Raw genomic sequence first — 20,327 nt, 5'->3', positions numbered from 1 at the left:
TCTATCTATCTATCTATCTATCTATCTATCTATCTATCTATCTATCTATCTATGAATCTATTTATGAATCTATCTATGAATGAATCTGTGAGACGGAGTTTCGCTCTTATTGCCCAGGCTGGAGTGCAATGGTACAATCTCGGCTCACCGCAACCTCTGCCTCCCGGGTTCAAGTGATTCTCTTGCTTCAGCCTCCTGAGTAGATGGGATTACAGGCATATGCCACCATGCCCGGCTAGTTTTTGTATTTTTTGTAGAGATGGGGTTTCATCGTAGTGGTCAGGCTGGTCTCAAACTCCTGACCTCAGGTGATCCACCCACCTTGACCTCCCAAAGTGCTGGGATTACAAGTGTGAGCCACCACGCACATCGGGCTAATTTTTTTTGTAGAGACGGGGTCATGCCATGTTTTCCAGGCTGGTCTCTAACTCCTGGGCTCAAGCAGTCCATCTGCCTTGGCCTCCCAAAGTGCTGGGATTATAGGTGTGAGTCACTGTACCTGTCCCTTAATGTGTTTTTAAGATACTTTGGGGTAACTCTTTTTTGCTATTGAGATTACAGAATCTAAGCAGTATTGTTCATAGAATTTTAATACAGAATGTGTTTACTTTTAAAAAAACACTTCTGCCTTTTTGAAGACAGTGATTATACATGTTTTACATTTATTTCTTCTTAAGTTAATCTTTTAAAGAAGCATCCAGCTTCGCAATGTCATTAATCAATATGTATAGGTCGAGGGATGTACATTTCATTCCCATAATATGTCGCTGTTGGTCAAGGAATTGTTTCTAGGTGACTTTTGTGACTTTGTCTTGTCAACCAGTAATACTTACGTTCCGTAGGTCTTCATATTGGTAGTTGTATTCTTCAGTGTGTCTCTTTTTCGAGTTTTAATGAAGAAACTGGTTTAACAGTTACTCTTGAGGTTCTCGTTAATGTATTTCTTTTTCGTACATCTGCCCATTTCTTGCTGATAATCACAAGACACTTCTCCTTTACTGACTTCATATCGAAATGTTTTCTATATGTGTTATGACTGAAAGAGAGGTTTGCTTAGATAATTCCTGTCTTCTGGGCAAATGGTATGATTAGTTTAGTAATTTAATCCATCTTGCCAATATGCATTTCTAGATTCCCAGGAGAATATAATGTTCTTGTAAGAGTTCTGTATCTTGCTTACTAATGGATAGAGAGAATTTGGTGTATATTCTTGGGGCTTCAGAATGTCTAAAATAGAGGCAGCACCAGAAGGGGATCATGGTCCTCATATGAAGAATTTAAAAACTTTTGGACTTTTAAATATTAACACATTTGCTCTTCTTGGTAATATTTGAAATGATTATAAGTTCATTGCTTAGCATTTGATATTAGCAGATGTTTTTTGGGGGGAGAAACTTCTATCAAAATAATGTGTAAATTCTTTTGTAGGCATTTTGGACTTAACATTTTTGTTGAAGGAGAAGAAAATACCTGGTTTACATGTAAACACTCGATTGCATTTTTTATTGATTTAGTAATGAAGTTCCTTCAGTTAATTGTAAGTGAAAATTTAGTTACTGTTTACAAAGAAAAAATAATATCCTAGTGTATTTCATGTATAATTTAGTGTACTTTACTCAGATACATTCGAGTGTAGTAACATGGGTTCTTTATGTATTTCAGGATTATAGGCCCTATAGGTTTAGATTCTCATGAGCCTTTTGAGCAAATATGGCAGAAAGCTCGTCACTTTTCTCATGTCTTTGAATTAAGTGGATGGCTCTTCAAGTGTCTGTCTTAGTCTTAGTCTGAACATATACACTCATTCTTACTGAGTTGCTTTCTGTGACTCCTTGCCTTTCTAACTATTTATTGTTGGTATTTACTTGGAGAATTGAATCTTGTTAGGTTAACTGTCAGTCGTTCCCACCTGTATAACTTGTAAATCCATGCAGCCTTTGCTTTCTTTCTGGCTTGATTTAGGCTGAAATAGATGTAACATTTCTTAAATGATCATATAAGGGTTTTCTTTTTTTCCCTTTTGAACATAAACTAATGTAAGCTTTTTATAGTTTTCCAAAGGGTTAGATAAAAAAAAAGGACATTTGAGTTTATATAACATTATATATTAAATACATGTCATTTATTATGTTTATATTTTAAATTAGATTATGTATCTTCAGTTTAAAAGGTGAATTTTAAAAAGTCAAATTTAGGCAACTAATAAAATTAGCAGAAGTTGCTTTCCTTTGTGGTTTTTCTCCTAGAATATTGTGTATATAGTTTGTGTTTTATAAATTATTGTTATAAATGTCATGTATCCTCAAATGCAAAACCGAGTTCTGACAACTATTTAAAAAAAAACAACAAATCCAAACAAACAAAAATGCTTGCTTAATCTGGAAGGTTAGAAATTGTTTTATTCTCTGAAGAAACAAGAAAATTACATTAGATCTAGGACTTTTGTCATAATTTAGCTTTATAATAGGGATTAACTTAAATTTACTCCTTAGGATTCTGTCTTACCTTCTCTTAGCGGATTTTATAAAAGAATATCACTTAAGTAACATTTTGGGAAGGCTGGGCACATTTCACAAGCTACCTGACAAGGCAGTTTTATACTAGCTAATGTGACTACCTTTCAGGCTAATGAAACTAGTTTAAAAGTTTAATGTTTTTCTCTCCACTGAACAGATCATTGTAAAATGATTATTGTAAAAATTTAGATAACACAGAAATAGGTAAAACAGAAAGCAAAAGTCCCTGTAGTCCAACTGCTCTGGCTTTTAGTCTTTCAAATTTCATTTTCTATATATACTACAAGTTTAATAATATGTATTGTATTTTTAAAAATTATTGGCCAGATAATACATCCTTTCCATTTTGGGCCATCACTTTACAACCTCTGTTCAAATTTTCATTCTTTTAAAAAATGTGTATGTTTGACATTATGGATATAACATAACTTATTGCCCCATTCTTGATGGATATTTAGATTTTTAGTTTTTACTTTTGCAATCATTGCTGTAGTGAACTTCATATACATCCTTGCATCTTTTGAGTAATTCTGTAGAAGTTCCTAGAAATATAATTATTAGATCAAAATGATATGCATATTTAAAAATTTAGCAGATATTACCAAATGCACCCTCAAAAGTTTTACATTACACCCCCACCAGCTGTTTATGGAATGTCTGTTTGCCTGTATTCTCAACACAATATTTTCAATCTTAGTCTTCAGTCCAATAGATAAAACGTTGTTAGAATTTGTTATACCATGTCTTAATTATTAGTGAAGTTAAGTGTCAATTACTGTTTGTTTATATTTCTTTTGTGAACTGGCTGTTACAGTGTTGGATCTTGTACAATTAGGTTGGGCTTTTTCTTACAATTCATAAGGACTTTTTGTATATTACAAATACTAGTTTTTGACTGGGTGCAGTGGCTCACGCCTGTAATCCAGCACTTTGGAAGGCCAAGGTGGACAGACCATTTGGGATGAGGAATTCTAGACCAGCCTGACCAATATGGTGAAAGCCCATCTTTACTAAAAATACAAAAAAATTAGCTAGGTGTGGTGGCAGGCACTTGTAGTCCCAGCTACTTGGGAGGCTGAGGCAGGAGAATGCCTGGAACCCAGGAGGCGGAGTTTTGAGATTGAATCACAAGACTCAATCTCAGAAAGCAAAAATCAAAAAATAGTTTTTTTCTCGTATGTTTTGCAGATTTTTACCCCCATTTTGATGTTATTTCTGGTATATCTTTGTTATACACTTCTTTTTAAGTTTTGTTGTTTCTTTTTTTTTTTTTTTTTTGGAGATGGAGTCTCGCTCTGTCACCCAAATTGGAGTGCAGTGACTGGATCTCAGCTCACTGCAAGCTCCGCCTTTCGGGTTCATGCCATTCTCCTGCCTCAGCCTCCCGGGTAGCTGGGACTATAGGCGCCCGCCACCTCACCCGGCTAGTTTTTTGTATTTTTTTTTTAGTAGAGACGGAGTTTCACCGGGTTAGCCAGGATGGTCTCGATCTCCTGACCTTGTGATCCGCCCGTCTCGGCCTCCCAAAGTGCTGGGATTACAGGCTTGAGCCACCGCGCCCGGCCTAAGTTTTGTGTTTCTTAAAGGTTCCAAAAGTCTTTCTTCACTTCAAGATTATAAATTATCTACCTGTCTTTCCTTTAGTTCTCTGTTTTCATTTTTATATTCTAATATCATCTAACCCATCAGGAATTTCCTTTGGTGTAAAGAATGAATAAGGGATTTGGTTTCTAATTTTGTTCTTTTTAGTTTCCTGGTTGTTTCAACACTGTTTACTGAGAAATTAATGAATAGTGAGGGGCAGTTGTAAACTCGTTTTTGAAGATGAGCAGAATCAGCCTTCTTGGTTGGTGGTTCCCTCGGCAGTTTTACCACTAGAGCAAGACCTGAAGTGTTTCTCTTCAGAAACCACAGCCTGTGCCATCTTGCCCACTCACTTTTTTTTTTTCTTTTCTTTTCTTTTCTTTGACAGAGTTGCACTCTGTTTCACATGCTGGAGTGTAGTGGTGTCATGTTGGCTCATTTCATCCTCTGCCTCCTGGGTTCAAACTATTCTTGCGCCTCAGCCTCTGGAGCAGCTGGGACTACAGGCGTACCACACCTGGCTAATTTTTGTATTTTTAGTAGAGACAGAGTTTCACCATGTTGGCCAGGCTGGTCTTGAACTCCTGACCTCATGTGATCCGCCCACCTCAGCCTCCCAAAGTGCTGGGATTACAGGCCTGAGCCACTGCGCCTGGCCTTGCCCACTCACTTGAACTCGAACCTGTACTACTTTATAGTATTAAGCCCAGATCCACTGATTTTAGCAAGGCTTCAAAACCATTTTACTGCCACAGCCTATATAAACTATAGATTTATATAATACTCTCTGTTCCATTTCAGTTGTTTTTCCCCCAGTGACAGAAATTGTTCTGTTTCTACTCACAGGAGTGTTATTGAATTAGAAATTTGACTTTACATGTGATGGGTGAACATCGCTCTTGTTACCTGCTTCATGTACTTTTTTGAGTGCTTATGTCCTGTGATGATGATTCTGTTTCTGATCTCCAGTACTTAGCAAAACTGGAGTTTTTCCGCAAAGCTGCAGATGAGGGAATGATTTACGTTAACAGCCCTTCAGGGTTTTAACCTAGGATTAACTAGGTTTGCGTGTTTGTTATTCCTTTCATTCAGGGCCCAGCTTCTGAAGGTAGGATGCAAGGAGAGCTTTAAGGATCTAAATTTCCTCTGAGCCTGGACAACATAGTGAGATCCTATCTCAATAAAAAAATAAAAAAATTAGCCAGATGTGGTGACACGTACCTGTAGTCCCAGCTACTTGGGAGGCTGAGGTGAGATAATCACTTGAGCCCGGGTGTTTGAGGCTGCATTGAGCCATGATTGCACCACTGCACTCTAACCTTGGCAACAGAGCTAGACCCTGTCTCAAAAATAAAAGGGGTCTAAACTTTCTGATATTGTATTCCAAATGTCCTATGTTAAATGCTGCGTTATCATCCCCTGCCCCTTGGAATGTAGAAACCATCACTTACAGGATAAAAGTGAACTGAGAAGCACATACCCTTGTGTTGTAGGGTAGAGGTTCTTCACCCAATCTGGAATCAGTCTGTAACAAATACTTAACAACACAAACTGAAATAATTTACAATCTCATATGAATTACTCTTTTTCATTCCTTAACTCTAACACTTGATTAGTTGCTTTCATTAAATACATCTGTGTTGATACCTTTACAGGGTTTTTTCTTCCATTTTTTATTTCTGCCTCTCTCCTTTTGGAGCGACTCATTTCTTTTCAAGTGTCTTCTTCAATCACCCTTCCCCTATTTTGCCTTCACAACCTGATTATGAATTCACTTCCATTATTGAGCTTCTGTTTATCCAAATTTGCTATTTATCTCATTGCAGTTTTTCTTCAGTGCTTCCTTTGCGTAAAAGTAGCCTGAACTTAAATTATATACATGGTCATTTTCACCAGAAGGGCTAGCTAACTTAAAACTTGGGCGTATTATCTTTTCTTTCCTCCAATTCTGCAGAATATAGGGTAGTTTCAGAAATCACCCCCAGCTTTTCCCTAGACTCGGTGGCAGCTGATGCTTTCTTCTGACTCTTCCTCTCCTGGAGTGCCGACCTTCCTGCACCTTCCTCGCTGTTGTCACATGGAAAGGCTACAGGATGTTAGACAATGTCAACAGTTCACTGTGTCTCTGGCATGAAATAAATGGACCAACCAGTATCCGAGAATATTTTTTACTTGGCTAACTGATTGTATATTTTCCCCTACTATATGGAAGTTGGACTTAGCCCTTATCATGTTAAAGGTTATTCAGAGGCAGGATGGCCATGACTGTTGTCTTTGGGATGTCCTGCTGTAAAATGGGGAGTCATACCTACCTCACAGGGTAGTTGTGAAATTTAAAGAAGCTAACTTTGGTAAAGTCTCTAGCACAGTGCTTGGCACATAGTAGGGTGTGTTAATTTCTTTCCCTTCCCTGCAGGCCATTCACCTGCTCTTCCCTCTACGATTTTCCATAACACAGTTTTTACTTGGAACCAGCCTTCTGCCAAGAGTCTCAGTTTGGTTGTGTACTCCTACAACTACTATTTTTGGCTTGACTTCCCTCTCCAGCTCCCAGTGGTCCAGCCACACAGTCGCCTATTGTACCAGCTGGTTGATGTAAGTCTATCCATCCTCAGAGGAACCTGGTTACTTACCAGTAAACTGTGTTTCTCTGAAAATGTAGCATCCTTGGTAATGAATCTAGCCCCCCCCCCCCCTTTTTTTAAACCATTGATGAAGAATCATCTCTAACTTCCTTGTGTGATCCTCAAGTTGGAACTGGAATTAGAGAATCTAGTTTGTTGATAAAGGTCTCCTAGTAAGTTCCTGAGTCCAGGACACATGGCTCTGACCAGGTGAAATGTGGAGACCCATGAGATAAAAATTGTTTTCACTACTCTGAGTGACATGAGGCTTAATTATGTAAACTGTCAAGGATGATACATTTTCAAAGAAAAATAAGTTGCTGGTAAGTAACTGGGATTTTTGAGTAATTTTTCTGTAAGTCAATAAATAAGAAGCCCACATTTGTTTTTTACCAACAAATGCTTTTGCATTTGAATATTTCATAAATGAAAGAAATATGGTTAATAGTCACGGTTAATAGTTAAAGAATGGGATAGGTTTCTAGAGATACTAGAAATATAATGAGGTGGGGGTAGACCGTCAGTTTTCTAAATAGTTGCTCTCTTAGCTTTAAACAGAAATTGAAGTCTCCAGTAGAGAAAGTCATCAAATGTAGTCTGTTCATTCCAGAAACATTTTTTGAGTGCCTACTGTTTTTTTGAGACACTGTGCTGAGTATCGTTTCAAGACAGAGGTGAAGCCACACTTGGCTCAGCTGCTTTTGCCCTCGGAGAGCTTATTTCTTGTTTCTTAGTGACTCTCGCATGACTCAGAACTGAGGCGATGGGATACTGGGGTATGACAGAGGTATGGGATTGGAAGTAGTATGTAGTGCTGCAGCCTGTGCCTTAATATTTTCTGTGCTTCCACAAGTTCTTTCTGTTAATGGGAAAAATCAGCTGACTTCATTTAGGATTTGCAGAGTATTTGCTTATCACTAGAGCAACCATAGATGAAGCAAAGCCAATGCTCCTTCTTTCTCGTAGTTGAAAACAATATTCATTCTCTAACCCTTATGTGCGACTTTGGAATTAGGTGTTAAAGCAGGTCAATAAGTCAGAGTCGGAGAGGCAGCCCACTCCCCCTTAAGCTTTAAAAGCACTTCTTCCTTCAGAAGCCACAGAATTAATTTATTCCTGCCAAATGTAAAAAAAAAATCAGAATTTTCTTTTTAAGAAATGAAAATTGTTTTTTACTTTAAGCCACTGGATAGTATTTGATACTATCAGTATCACTAATTATATTCAGTATATTCAGTAATTATAAAGACCTCCTCCCCCAAATTTTCCCAGTTAAGTAGAAAGAAGGAAAGAAGACTTGGTAGTACTAATAAGTTGTTGTTGGAGGAAATGCTCCTATTACATTATCATGTCTCTATTTTATTTTATTTTTTTGAGGCAGGGTCTCACTCTTGTCACCCAGACTTAGAGTGCAGTGGTGCTGATCACGGCTTACCGCAGCCTGTGCCTCCCAGGCTCAAATGATCCTCCCACCTCAGACCCTCAAGTAGCTGGGACCACAGGCACGTGCCACCTTGCTGGGCTGATTTTTTGTGTGTTTTTAGTAGAGACAGTGTTTCCCCATGTTGCCCAGGCTGGTCTTGAACTTCTGGGCTCAAATGATCTGCCCATCTTGGCCTGCCAAAGTGCTGAGATTATGCGCTTGAGCCACTGTGCCCAGCCATATCTCTGTTTTATATAGTCAATACTGCATGGTTGTAATTGTTATTTTGCACCATGAGCATTGCAAGGGGAAGAACTACAGTGCAGTAATTAATTAAGCTCACGGGTGTTGCAGTCAGACTTTAAATCCAGGTTTTAATCCTGGTTTTGTAATTTGCTACCTTTCTGACTAGACAAATTATATAACTTCTCTGAACCTCAGTGTCCTCATTTGTGAAGTTTTGATGCTAAAACTACATCATAAGGTTGTAATGAGGAATAATTAAGATAATGTATATAAGCACTTAGCACAGTGCCTGCAACATAGTACGTGCTCAATAAATGTTAACTGCTGTTTTTATTGGAATATTGGATGGATGGATGAAGGATGTATCAGAGGCCAAATAGCAGGAAGGGGAAAGATTATGGGCTCTGGAGTGTTAGTAAATTGCTCACACCGTCTTGTTTACTTGGGTTATGAGCCTTATTAGTATTATGATCTTTATCTTTGCCTTTTTGGAAAGCAAATTAATGGATGAATCACTGTCACAGTTCTTTCTAACTACTCCATCCTTAAACCTTTACTTTCACTAAGGAAGGAATTATTTTTGTGCTGCAGTGACTGTGATGATTGAGAGATTATCCCACTGGCCTGATGCAACCCAATGCTGAGGGTCAGGTGTGGCGCATATGCCAGATTTCTACTCTGAATTTCACCACACCTCGTTCTGCTATTCTTAAGACATTTTAAATAAAAAATTTAAACATTTAATATGTATGTGTGTATATATATATGATTTTTCAGTTTCATTTTACTACACTTCTTTTTTGCTCTATTTTCATTGATTGTGGATTATGAATGTGTGTCTAGGATATTTTTGAGAAGGCTCTGGAGGACTTACACTTGGGCAGTAGTACTCTTTAAGGAATCTCGGATTCGTAGACAGGGTGAAAAGTGCTGTGGTTATTTGGGCACAGAATTTTGCCATATTTCAGAGCATCAAAGATGCAAAATTTTTCACATTTAACATTCAAAACCAACATGCATCTTAGAATCACTGTGATAAGAACGGATTATATCTTTGTTTAGTTGGCAGCATTTTTTTCTTAGTGATACAGGAGATAATGGTATACCTTGAAATCGCTGTCATCATCGATTGTATGAAATATGGTGTTTCAAGGGACTATGTGCTCTGACACATTATAGCAATATGGCATCATGGCAATATGAGGAGCGGGAAGAGCAGGGGCTCCAGAGTCAGACTTTTGGAGTTTACATTCTAGCCCGAGAACCATGCGCAATCTTGGGCAAGCTACTGATCCTTTCTTTTCTATAGTTTTTTCACCTGTAAAATGGGGGCTAAGAATAGTATCCATCTTACAGTGTTATAATGAGGATTAAATAGAAGACATGTAATGTGTTTAAAATAGCCTAGCACATAAAAATACTTAGTAATTAGCTAATATTATAATTCAGAGATTACAGTTTTGCAGAATAGATTTGAATTTACTTTGTTGTGATTGAAACACAAACCCATTACCCTTAATATTTATGTATCATGTGATAATATCAGCAGTTGACACTTAGATTTTAAAGAAGGAAGATAAAGATAAGGAAGATTAACCTAACAAGTTTTCTTATTCTTGTTAAGTAAGATTTAAGTGGCTTATTTGGTATATATATTATTATTCTGTGTGGTTGGAATGTAAGAGAAATGAAGGATGAGCTAGGAAATAAATGTCTAGCAGAAGCATGGAGCAGTTAATCAGATTGCTGAATCTCACATAAGTACAGTTTTTGATTCTTACTGATATTGGTAAGTATGGGAAGGGTTGGAGGTTTTAAACATTTGGAAAATTTGAAGCATTTTTTCACCCTAAGTAAAAGTGAGAAAAGAGAGAATCCTATTTGGTTTATATGACCACTTTACTGTCCTAGGTAAGGACTTTTTCTTCAAAATTAAATATTTAGGTAGGCAGCATCTCTTTACAATATGATGGCTAGAGCTTAAGGTTGTCCTTTTATTCTTAAGAGTCAATTTTATTTTTTCTGTTTTAGTGTTCGGTGACCAGTGACTTGGATTTTCCAACACAAGTCATCCCATTAAAGACTCTGAATGCAGTTGCTTCAGTACCCATAATGTATTCTTGGTCTCCCCTACAGCAGAATTTTATGGTATGTAAATAAGATATCTTCTGCTTATTTGATAACTTATTTGAAATAAAAAAGCATAGATAATTTTATTGTCAAGGTGAATCAAGACAGTATAAAGTCTGAAAAGCTATCAAAATAACACTTGAAGTAATTTTAAAAAATTGATTAATATAGTTTCTTTAAGGCCTGTGCAGTATTACTCTTTTCCTATATTCTCCAAAGGAAAAGTGTTAAGCAGTAACTATACCTAGGATTAAAAAGATTTAAAAGATGGACTGGGCATTGTAGCTCATGCCTGTTACCCCAGCACTTTGGGAGGCTGAGGCAGACTGATCACTCGAGTCCGGGAATTGGAGATCCACCTGAGCAGTATGGCGAAACGCTGTCTCTTCAAAAACAAAACAAAACAAAAACACCAAAAATTAGCTGGGTGTGGTACATGTCAGTAGTCACAAGCTACTCAGGAGGCTGAGGTGGAAGGATGGCTTGAGGGAGGCGGAGGTTGTAGTGAGCTGAGATTGTGCCATTGCACTCCAGCCTGGGTGACAGCCAGACCCTGTCTCAAAAAAAAAAAAAGGAATGAAGCTTATAGTTCTTTTATCCTTAAAAAAGTCAGTGTCCTATAATCTAAATCTGACTTTGGGTTTTTGTTAATTGAGAACTTACTGTTTAAAACAATTTTAGGTGGCATTTTATTTTGATAATGTACATTATATAATATTTATAGGGCTTATAAAACATGAGCTGAAACATATTTCCATTGCTAACTCTGACCCAGCAGCTTTTGTAATAAAATGCTAAAGAGAAACAGAAGCATGTGTTCTTGACTTGTATTGCTAAATAAAAAATATATAGTTGTATTACTTAATTGATATATAAAGTGGAAAGGCTAATAAAATGTTGATGGAAGTCCTTGGTGAACCTGCTTTAGGGAATTTTTTAGTAACTTTTATACTTTGTACAGAAGAGTGTCAACTTCAGTTACTCTTCTGTAGTTGTATAAATTGGAGTGTAGTTTGAGAATTACATTACATGACCTTGAGGGAAGTTTCATGTTTTCACAGACTGAAATTCTGGAAGAATATGGTATTTAAATTTTTCATTAAATATAATTTATGAATCATCCATGGATTTTGCTGGTCCAGCCTGGGTGACAGAGCCAGACCCTGTCTGATTTTGCTGACCAAAGCAGATTAGGCACACAATCTATATTATAACTAGGATATGTTTTGGTGAGCAGGATGATGTGGATATGATTGAAAAGACAAAATATGTAAGTGTCACTTAATTTTGGCTTAGATATAAAGAAATCAACCCCTAGTTTAAATGAGATTAGTGCAAGTGAAATGAGATGAAAACAGGCCTCTAGTGTGTACATAATCTTGAATTTGAATATATGGATACATTAAAATCTGCATTTTAATTATATGCTCCTTTTATCCCACTTTTCCTTGTCTGTCTATGGTACTGTTATCTTTATGAACTCTCCAGTTGTCCTAAATTTGTTACCTAGGGATTATTTGAGATTTTTTTCCACATTTCCTGCCTGCTAGTAGTCCCATGTATGGCCTTTTCCAGCGTGTTCTTCCCTGTGGGCCATGATCACAGTGCCGGGCCGAGCCTGCGCCCTCTCACCCTTTAAAGAGCTGCTGTGTCTTCCCAGTCAGGCATAGCCAGTCCAATTCTGCTTGTCAGAAATATCTTTCTAAAATTCTGTTCTTAACCAATATCCTTTTCAAAGGCCTCTTAAGATTTAGACTTGTCTTCACTTGGAATTAGTCTCTTTAAACATGTGCTTCAGAACTGTCCAGTCTTTATCTATGGTTACTGTCATTTTTATTCTTCATTGGAAATGCTCTTCCTCCCATGAATGTCAGCTTTCTTTCCCTTGTATTCTTAAGTATTCTGTTCTCTTAACTTTTCTTTGATTGGCTCTTCTTCTTCTCTGTTGTCTTCCAAAGCTTGATAAAAACTCACCTGTCATCTTTACTAGCACTGTCAACTTTGATATTCATCTCATTCATCTAAATATTGAAATATTTTATGTTTTTGTAGAATGTTCTTATTTTACATATAAGTACATATCCTTTTGGCATAAACTTTAATGGACTATCAATACTCTACATCCCTAGAATTTTATTATATTGGATGTCTTAATTTTTTTTTTTTCATTTTACCTTAAACTATTACAAGTTAATGGCTGTTTTAATAACCGGATCATCAAGTGGAGTTTGGGAGTCTTGTCGTTTTTTGGGATGGGTCTATATGGATCTTGATATACCATATTTCATCATCCTGTATTAACATCTAAAGTGTGCCTTAAAACCGATGATGGCTGGGCATGGTGGCTCATGGTGCCAGACACCTGTCATCCCAGCACTTTGGGAGCCAAGGCGGGCGGATCACTTGAGCTCAGGAGTTCGAGACCAGCCTGAGCAGCATAGTGAGACACTCGTCTCAAATAAAAAACAAAAAACAGAAAAACAAACGGATGATGTCTTCTCATAATCTAGAGCATCTTTTTCTTTCTTAGAGGTATGTAAAATAATGGTAAGTTTTAATGATTGATGACAGACTAAGTGCAGTATTTTTTCTTGAATCAAATTTTTTTCCTGTCAGCAGTTTTCTCAGATATGCTTATTGGCAAGAGGAGTCTTTTTATTCTTTGATACATTTTAGAGTTTGCTCTCTGACTAGTATTTTATATCTGGAGAACTGGGTAAAGACATCTACATATGAAAATACGGTTGTATTTTAGTTATTTCACATTTGATACTTAGAATAAACCTGCTTTTTAAATTTTTTTTTCTTATTTTTAGGTGGAAGATGAAACTGTTTTACATAACATTCCTTATATGGGAGATGAAGTTTTAGACCAGGATGGTACTTTCATTGAAGAACTAATAAAAAATTATGATGGAAAAGTACACGGGGATAGAGGTGAGCCATATGCTTCTTCTCTTGGAAAAAGGGGCTAAAGAATTGAGAGATAATTTTGTTTATGAGGCATAGGGCATGAGAAAAATTTTAATATTAAAATTAAGTTTTGCACTGAACTATAAGGGACTGAACCTGGGCCCAGGCCTAAGATTTTCAGTATTTTCCCTAACTATTTTTGGGAAAATTAGGAGGATCATATTTGCCACCTGATAATTATGCATAGTTGGTTATAACATAAATTATAATGGCAGTAACATGTAAATTAAATAGAAATTGAGTGTATGTAGATTTTAAGATTCTTTAGTAATAAAATTAATTAGGACTGGGGCTCTGCTGTGGCATGTGGGGGCTCCAGCAGCCCCTACTGTTCAAAAATACTGCTCCTCTAGGGACTACAGTATCTGAAATTCAATCATTAGAGTCATGGTTTCAGTTTTTTGTGTCCAGGAGGCCCTGTTAAAGTGTCTGAAAGGGTAATATTTGTAATAGCATCATCCATTGTCATTATCAGCAGAAAGCAGGATCTGAAGTCATCAGTTAAAGGACAGATCCGTTGTTTGGGAGGAGGCTAAAGCCACAATCAGTTCCTAGAGAATTCAGTTTTCTACTAGAAACTTTTGGGGAGGGGCTATTCGACAAAGTAGCAGGTATTAAAGATAATTTTCCTCTCTAACTTTGCTTAACGCCAGTCTTGAAAATGATCTTATCTTTTCCTTCCCTCATTTCAATAATAATGTTCTAGTGCTAGTTACTAGGCTATGCCTGTTTTGTACAAGTAGAAAAAGGATACATAAACTTTTGACACTACTACTTCCCTTGTGTGTTTCTGACATTTGATGCATTTCAGAATGTGGGTTTATAAATGATGAAATTTTTGTGGAGTTGGTGAATGCCCTTGGTCAATATAATGATGATGACGATGATGATGATGGAGACGATCCTGAAGAAAGAGAAGAAAAACAGAAAGATCTGGAGGATCACCGAGATGGTATGCCTGGTTATTAGGATTCTGTGTAGCCATTACAGCTTTCTTTCAAAAACAGTAGAAAGAGTAGAAGTAGAGCTTAGTTTCTTCTTTCTCTTTTTCTTTCTTTGCTAAATGTCACACTGATAGCAGTATAATAAAAATTAGCATATTATGGCCAGGCAAGGTGGCTAACCCTGTAATCCTAGCACTTTGGGAGGCTAAGGTGGGCAGATTGCTTGAGCCCAGGAGTTCAAGACCAGCCTGGGCAACATAGTGAGACCCCATCTCTACTAAAAAGTAAAAACATGAGGCAGGGTGATTGCTTGAGCCTAGGAGGTGTGTAGGTTGCATTGAGTTGTGATTGTGCCACTTCACAATCTGGCTGGGTGACAGAGTGAGACCCTGCCTTAAAAAAAAAAAAAGAAAAGAGCATATTACTTGCAACATTATCTTCACTTGAGTGTCTCTGTTTCCTTTGGCTAGCAAAGAACATAATTTTTTGTGTGCTTCTCTGGGCATCATTATAACATATTGATATTCACTATGTACAAGTTGTGTACTAATCACTTCATGTGCACCAGCTCACTTAATCCTCATAACGGCTTCATGAGGTGGATGTTACTATCAGATCCATTTTCTATTTGAAGGGATAGATTTAGAGAGATTAAGTAACTTACAAGATTACACTATTGGGAAGAAACAGATAATAGCTGGTGTTCTCTGCTTGGCAAAGCTCATGTTAAGGCAGCATAGAATAATTTGGCGGGTGAAATAGCAATTTCTAAGAAGCATATTTGAAAAAGAGAAAATAACAAAAAGGTACCTTATTGATCATCTAGTTCCGCTCCTTCATTTTACAGATGAGTAAACAGACCCAAGAGGTAAAGTGATCACTCTTTGTCACAAAAATCAGTTAGTAGCAGAGGTGGGAGTGGAACTAGGTTTTCTGCTTCCCAGTGCTCTTAAAGCTTTTCATATTTGAATTTTGGTTTTGACCGACTGGTATTCCACAGACACATGCAAAGTATGTGAGAAGTAAATCAAACACAAAATTGAGATGATTTCTTAGAAAATCAACTTTGTTACAGAGACGTCGTTGGGTGGAGAAAATTAAAGATCGAAAACTTGTTTACTTCCATTCCTTTTTGCCTTTCATATTCTCCTATTTAGATAAAGAAAGCCGCCCACCTCGGAAATTTCCTTCTGATAAAATTTTTGAAGCCATTTCCTCAATGTTTCCAGATAAAGGCACAGCAGAAGAACTAAAGGAAAAGTAAGATATATTCCTTTGAGGCAATCTTGCCCTGTGTGGTATGTAACTCACCATTTTGGTTTATTACAAATGGAATCAATGTAGTGGTGAGCCACTGCACTTTATTTACAATGTTTGCAAGATACTTGAAGCAACATATGTACCTGTGGTACTCTGCATTACAAAATATTTCCTGTAGATAGAATAAATAATTTATATCTACACATAAACACACATATGCACATAAAATCTACAGTGGTAGATTTACAGGAAAATTATCTGGATACTGATAGCAAAATTTGGTGTTTAGTTAAAACTAATATATCCTTTTCCATGATATATTTGAATCATATCAATGAATTTGATTCTTCGTAACACCATGCACAATATTTAGTTGGCTCTTTATCTAAATAAAGATTGTTGTAGGTTAGAGCCATTCCTATATGTTTTAGGCAAGATGAACATCGAAAGTAACACATGGAAACCTTTTAGAAACTGTTTTCAAAAAATTGATTTTTGTTTCATATTTACTTAAATTTTTTTTGGTTAATGTCAGATATAAAGAACTCACCGAACAGCAGCTCCCAGGCGCACTTCCTCCTGAATGTACCCCCAACATAGATGGACCAAATGCTAAATCTGTTCAGAGAGAGCAAAGCTTACACTCCTTTCATACGCTTTTCTGTAGGCGATGTTTTAAATATGACTGCTTCCTACATCGTAAGTGCAATTATTGTACGTTTTCATTTTCTATCTTTGTTGTGGAATTATGTTTTAAACCAGCTTGGAGAGTGCTATCATTTATTACAGCTAGAATTTATCATTTAATCCTGTAGTTACTTTGAAAAGTCTTTAGATCTCAGTATTATTATTTTTACTTTGTTGCTTGAGGATTGCTCTGAAATCTTTTGTCTGTATTTCATTTGGACTACTATTTTCCACTAATACAGAATTCAGGTCAGTGATTTTTTTTTTTTTTTCCGTAAGTTCTAACTAAGCAGTTGTTTTACAATAAAACTATTATTATGAACTAACTGATAGCCCAGAGCAACATTGCTGATATTGATGAACAAATTGTGTTAAATAAGAAATTGGCCAGAAAAATGTTCAGGTAAGTAAGTGCTTGTCGATTTAGTGTAAATTTTTTTTGCTCTCTGGGTAAGTTTTTAAAAAAAAATACCTGCATTTGAATACAAGTAAAACATAAAATGTTCTTAGTGAAAATTTAAGTATGGTATATACAAAAATACTTTTTTCCCCTGGCATTTCTAGGGAATGTGGTTTCTTAGTAAATTTTCCTGGTAATTGAAACCTTTAAGCACAGTTTAAAAGCATCAACTACTTTTGAGGCACATATTTTGAAAATGTATTTAATAGTTCCTAATTTTCCTAGAGTAGTTTGCTTATTATAGTTCGGTTTTTCCCATATTGTATTTTAGTATGTCTGTCTATGGCATGGTAACTTCTTTAGGGGCTTTGACCCATTGTAAAATCGTTTTCCCCTGTATTGAATGGCCCCACATTACTTTGTTTTGGGTTCCTATGCCTACCATTGACAGATTTATTCCTCCTCATTCACCAATGATATGTCTTTTTAAGCTTGCCCAAGCTGCTGTACCTCACCTCCTCCTAAGTTTTTGCTGTGCTTATTTTTCCTGCAACTAATAATGTGTTGAGTGATGTACACATTGGTCTGGAAATGTTAAGTTTTGTTTTTGTGTGTGACATATTAGTGGTTTAGTTATCTTAAAATAGAAAAACTTGAAGTAGATTTTTAGAATTATCATTATATCGTAACCTCCTTGCTCTTGTTCTCATCTTCTATTCTGGTTTAAATTGATTTGGTAGTTTTAAAAATTCGTAGTAAGTCATCCATTTGTTGCTTCAGCCATTGGACAGTTAAGCCCTTGAAATAGTTGTCTTGAATTTCATTTTAATTCCCCTTTATACACCATCAATTTATGAATTACATCCAGTTTTTATTAAGAATATTGTAAATTGCATGCAGATATCACTATGCCTAAAGAACTGAGTAGAAGCACTATTTTGGAGTCACCGAAAGGTCCTTCCAATTTGTTGTTTATAGATGTAGCATTTAGTAAAGTTTTTTGCTGTAAAAATGAACCATAGAAGTAGGACACTACTTTTAAACATTACAAGAGTTCTTTTATTGTGCTATTCAGAAATGAGTAATTTTTTTTTTTTTTAACTTGAACCTTGAACCTCTTACGTATCTCATTATTCTAGCTGGGGAGAAGAGAGGAATATTTTACTTTATTAATAAAGTTGGCTTTCATGGGACTAATTGGCTGCCTCCTTGTAGCATTTGATAGCCATGGGTCCGACTTTGCTAGGCCCACTTTTACTTCTTTTTACAGTAGAGCCAATGTCTTCATCATTCAATCCTAATGAGTTCTATAGGAGCTTCATTGCTTTACATTAACTTTGACAAAATACCACACATGGTATATTTTTCTTAGGTAAAGTAAGTTACTAAATCATTAAATACATACAATCATGCATTATGGATGGAGATGCATTCTGGGAAATATGTTGTTAGGTGATTTTGGCATTGTGTAAACAGAGTGTACTTACACAAACGTAGATGGTACAGCCTATGACACAAAATCTGTACCCATTTTCACTCACTGTACTGGATACTGGAGGCAATTGTGACACAATGGCAAGTATTTGTATATTTAAATCATTAATAAACATAGAAAAGGTACAGTAAAAATACAATATTATGATCTCATGGTACCACTATTGTATATACATATGGTCCATCATTGACTCAGATGTTATGCAGTACATAACGGATTTTTTTTTTTTTGGAGATGAAGTCTCATTCTGTTGCTCAGGCTGGAGTGCAGTGGTGCGATTTTGGCTCACTGCAGCCTCCACCTGCTAGATTCAAAGGATTCTCCTGTCTCAGCCTCCTGAGTAGCTGGGATTACAGGCGCCTGCCACCACGTCCAGCTAATTTTTGTATTTTTAGTAGAGATGGGGTTTCATCATGTTGGCCAGGCTGGTCTTGAACTCCTGACCTTAAGTGATCCACCTGCCCCGGCCTCCCAAAGTGTTGAGATTACAGGCGTGAGCTCCTGCTCCTGGTCGATTGTATGTTAAATGTAGCGTTTTGTGCTTTAGTTTTCTGGTCTCTATCTTGGGGATATGGTACTACTTCCTTTATAGAGCTGTTGTGAGGATTAGATGAATTAATGTGTGGAAAATAGTTAAAATGGTACCTGACTCTTGTTAGATGTTGTGATTTTTAAAATAGGTCATCATTCACATGGTTTACATTTCCAAAAAGTATTAATATGAAGATGTGCTGGGCGCAGTGGCTCATCCTTTTAATCCCAGTGCTTTGGGAGGCAGAGGTGGAAGGATTGCTTGAGCCCAAGAGTTTGAGGCTACAGTGAGCTATGATCATGCCACTGTATTCCAGCTGGGTGACAGAGTGAGACTCCATCTCTTTAAAAAAAAAAAAAAAAGTATGAAAATGTGTACAATGAAGTCTCCCAATGATTTTCTGTTCCCCATCCATCGAATTTTTACCTCACTCCTTCCACTTTTATTAGTAGTTAACCACTTCAGTAGTTCTCTTGTATTTTTTTTTTACCATTTCTTTGACAAGTATAAAGATAATCTTTTTTTTCTGACCATCTTATTTAAATGGTGCCATAGCATTTAGGCTTTTCCCTTTTTTGGGGATAAGGATAGGATTTAATATTGTAGCTCTTAGCTTTATCTGTATAGCTGCATAGCCTGTGCTGTAGGAGGTTCCAGAACTTACTGGACTGGTCTCTAATGGTGACCATTTGGATTATTTTGAGCCTTATGCTGTAACAGTGCCACAGTGAATTACCTTGCAGATATCTGTACCCATTTCACACAAGTTTAAGTTTACCTGACAAACTCTAGGTATTGCCAAATGACCTGCCATACGGGGATACAGCACTTTAAAACCCTACCAGCAAAGTCAGAGAGCCCTGCCCATAGAAAGTGTTACCAAACTAATTTTTCAAGTTGATTTTGTAAGTGAAAAATGGCTTTTAGTATTATTTTTAAGTTCTTGTTTTTCTTTAATTTTTAATCTCTGCTTCCCACAGGTGATAAGCATTGTTTTAATATCTGGGTTTTATTCCTTTGAATGAGGGTAGGATCTTCCTATATGTTGAAGAGTGAACTATTTTTATTCTTTGTTTTTTTTGTTTTTGTGAGACAGGGGTCTTGCTCTGTCGCCCAGGCTGGAGTGCAATCTTGGCTCACTGCAACCTCTGCCTCCTGGGTTCAAGTGATTCTCCTGCGTCAGCCTTCTGAGTAGCTGGGATTACAGGCACGCACCACCTCACCTGGCTCATATTTGTATTTTTAGTAGAGACAGGGTTTCACCATGTTGGCCAGGCTGGTCTCAAACTCCTGACCTCAGGTAATAACCCACCTCAGCTGTGTGCTAGGATTACAGGTGTGAGCCACCGCACCTGGCCTATTTTTATTCTTGGTCTTATAGGTCTTTTGATAATCTTAGGAGCTTTTTATATAATCAGGAAATTAGGTTTTTTGAAATATGAATTGTAATTTTTTTCAGGTTTATTTGATAAAAGTGCCATAAGCAAAGTTTAAACTCTTTTTTTTTTTTTTT

General features: G+C 36.7%; 1 protein-coding gene across 13 annotated transcripts in view; it reads left to right on the top strand.

The window, feature by feature from the left end:
* EZH2 (enhancer of zeste 2 polycomb repressive complex 2 subunit) overlaps positions 1–20,327 on the top strand; it is a 74,929-nt gene that overhangs the window by 37,794 nt on the left and 16,808 nt on the right. For 6 of the 13 annotated variants that reach the window (XM_023225411.1, XM_023225405.1, XM_023225402.2 and 3 more), the window contains 5 exons: positions 10,425–10,541; positions 13,340–13,460; positions 14,308–14,448; positions 15,598–15,700; positions 16,236–16,414. In XM_023225411.1, the coding sequence (XP_023081179.1) occupies positions 10,425–10,541; positions 13,340–13,460; positions 14,308–14,448; positions 15,598–15,700; positions 16,236–16,414 (661 nt within the window). Of the gene's footprint in view, positions 1–6,516; positions 6,696–10,424; positions 10,542–13,339; positions 13,461–14,307; positions 14,449–15,597; positions 15,701–16,235; positions 16,415–20,327 lie in introns of all 13 variants that reach the window. The other 7 variants (XM_023225406.2, XM_023225403.2, XM_023225410.1 and 4 more) reach the window with 2 other exon arrangements.

Source organism: Piliocolobus tephrosceles, chromosome 8, assembly GCF_002776525.5.
Source record: "Piliocolobus tephrosceles isolate RC106 chromosome 8, ASM277652v3, whole genome shotgun sequence".
Lineage (NCBI taxonomy): Eukaryota > Metazoa > Chordata > Mammalia > Primates > Cercopithecidae > Piliocolobus > Piliocolobus tephrosceles.
The sequence above is the reverse complement of the archived record's forward strand: the minus strand, read 5'-3'. Positions and strand labels throughout refer to the sequence as shown.